Source organism: Phaethon lepturus, unplaced genomic scaffold, assembly GCF_000687285.1.
Source record: "Phaethon lepturus isolate BGI_N335 unplaced genomic scaffold, ASM68728v1 scaffold26424, whole genome shotgun sequence".
Taxonomy (NCBI): Eukaryota; Metazoa; Chordata; class Aves; order Phaethontiformes; family Phaethontidae; genus Phaethon; species Phaethon lepturus.
Window position 1 is genome coordinate 22105 of NW_010534422.1, and position 816 is coordinate 22920.

An 816-nucleotide genomic window follows, 5' to 3' on the forward strand; every position below is an offset into this window, starting at 1 on the left:
TGCCTGCCCCACACTGACATTCGGCTCCTTCTTTTCCAGGGCGGACTGATCAACTTTGAGAAGAGAAGGAAGGTGAGGGCTTTGCTCTGGCAGCAGCACAGCGGGGCAGAGGGAGGAAGCGGATTTGGTGCAACTCCAGGTTGCGCCAGTCTCCTTGGGGTTGATCCCTCTCCTTTTTTGCTGTCATGTTCTTTGTTTTTTGGGGAGGGGGATTCTAGTCCTTCATATCTGCCTCCGTGAGTGGCGCTGGGTTGTTTGTGGAGGAGGCTGGGGCTGGCAAACAGGTCTGGTCTCACAGCTTCCATTTGCTGCAGGAGTTTGAAGTCATCGCCCAGATCAAGCTGCTTCAGTCGGCCTGCAACAACTACAGCTTCACACAGGAGGACCAGTTTGTGGACTGGTTCCACAGCCTGGAGCGGCTCAGCGAGGCCGAGAGGTGAGCCTGAGCGGGGTCTGGGGCCTTGCTGCCGCTGGTGCATTGAGAGGTCCCACCACTCATCTCCTCCAGCTGCTGAGCAGCAGCTGCCCCGAGCTCCACTCCCTGCTGCGCCTCCCTCACCCTGCTGGCACGGTGCTCGCCACGGCAGCAGAGAGGGCTCACACCCTCATCTCTCCCCTCCCAGCTACGGGCTATCATGCGAGATCGAGCCACTGTCGGAGTCAGCCAGCAACACATTGAAGGCGAAGAAAAACACGGGCATCATCAAGCGATGGAGCGAGTGAGTCTGCGGGATGCGGGCTGGAGGCGGGGGCCAGTGTGGGGTGTCTCTGGCTGTGCATTGCAGGGCACCGGGCTGGGGTGGCTGCTGTCCTGCC

At 60.3% G+C, this 816-nt stretch overlaps 1 protein-coding gene across 1 annotated transcript in view; it reads left to right on the forward strand.

The window, feature by feature from the left end:
- Positions 1–816, forward strand: part of RALGDS (ral guanine nucleotide dissociation stimulator) — a gene marked incomplete at its 5' end in the record, with an annotated part of 24441 nt that overhangs the window by 22101 nt on the left and 1524 nt on the right. The window contains 3 exon segments of the mRNA XM_010285532.1: positions 40–72; positions 315–436; positions 624–720. Of these exon segments, the coding sequence (XP_010283834.1) occupies positions 40–72; positions 315–436; positions 624–720 (252 nt within the window).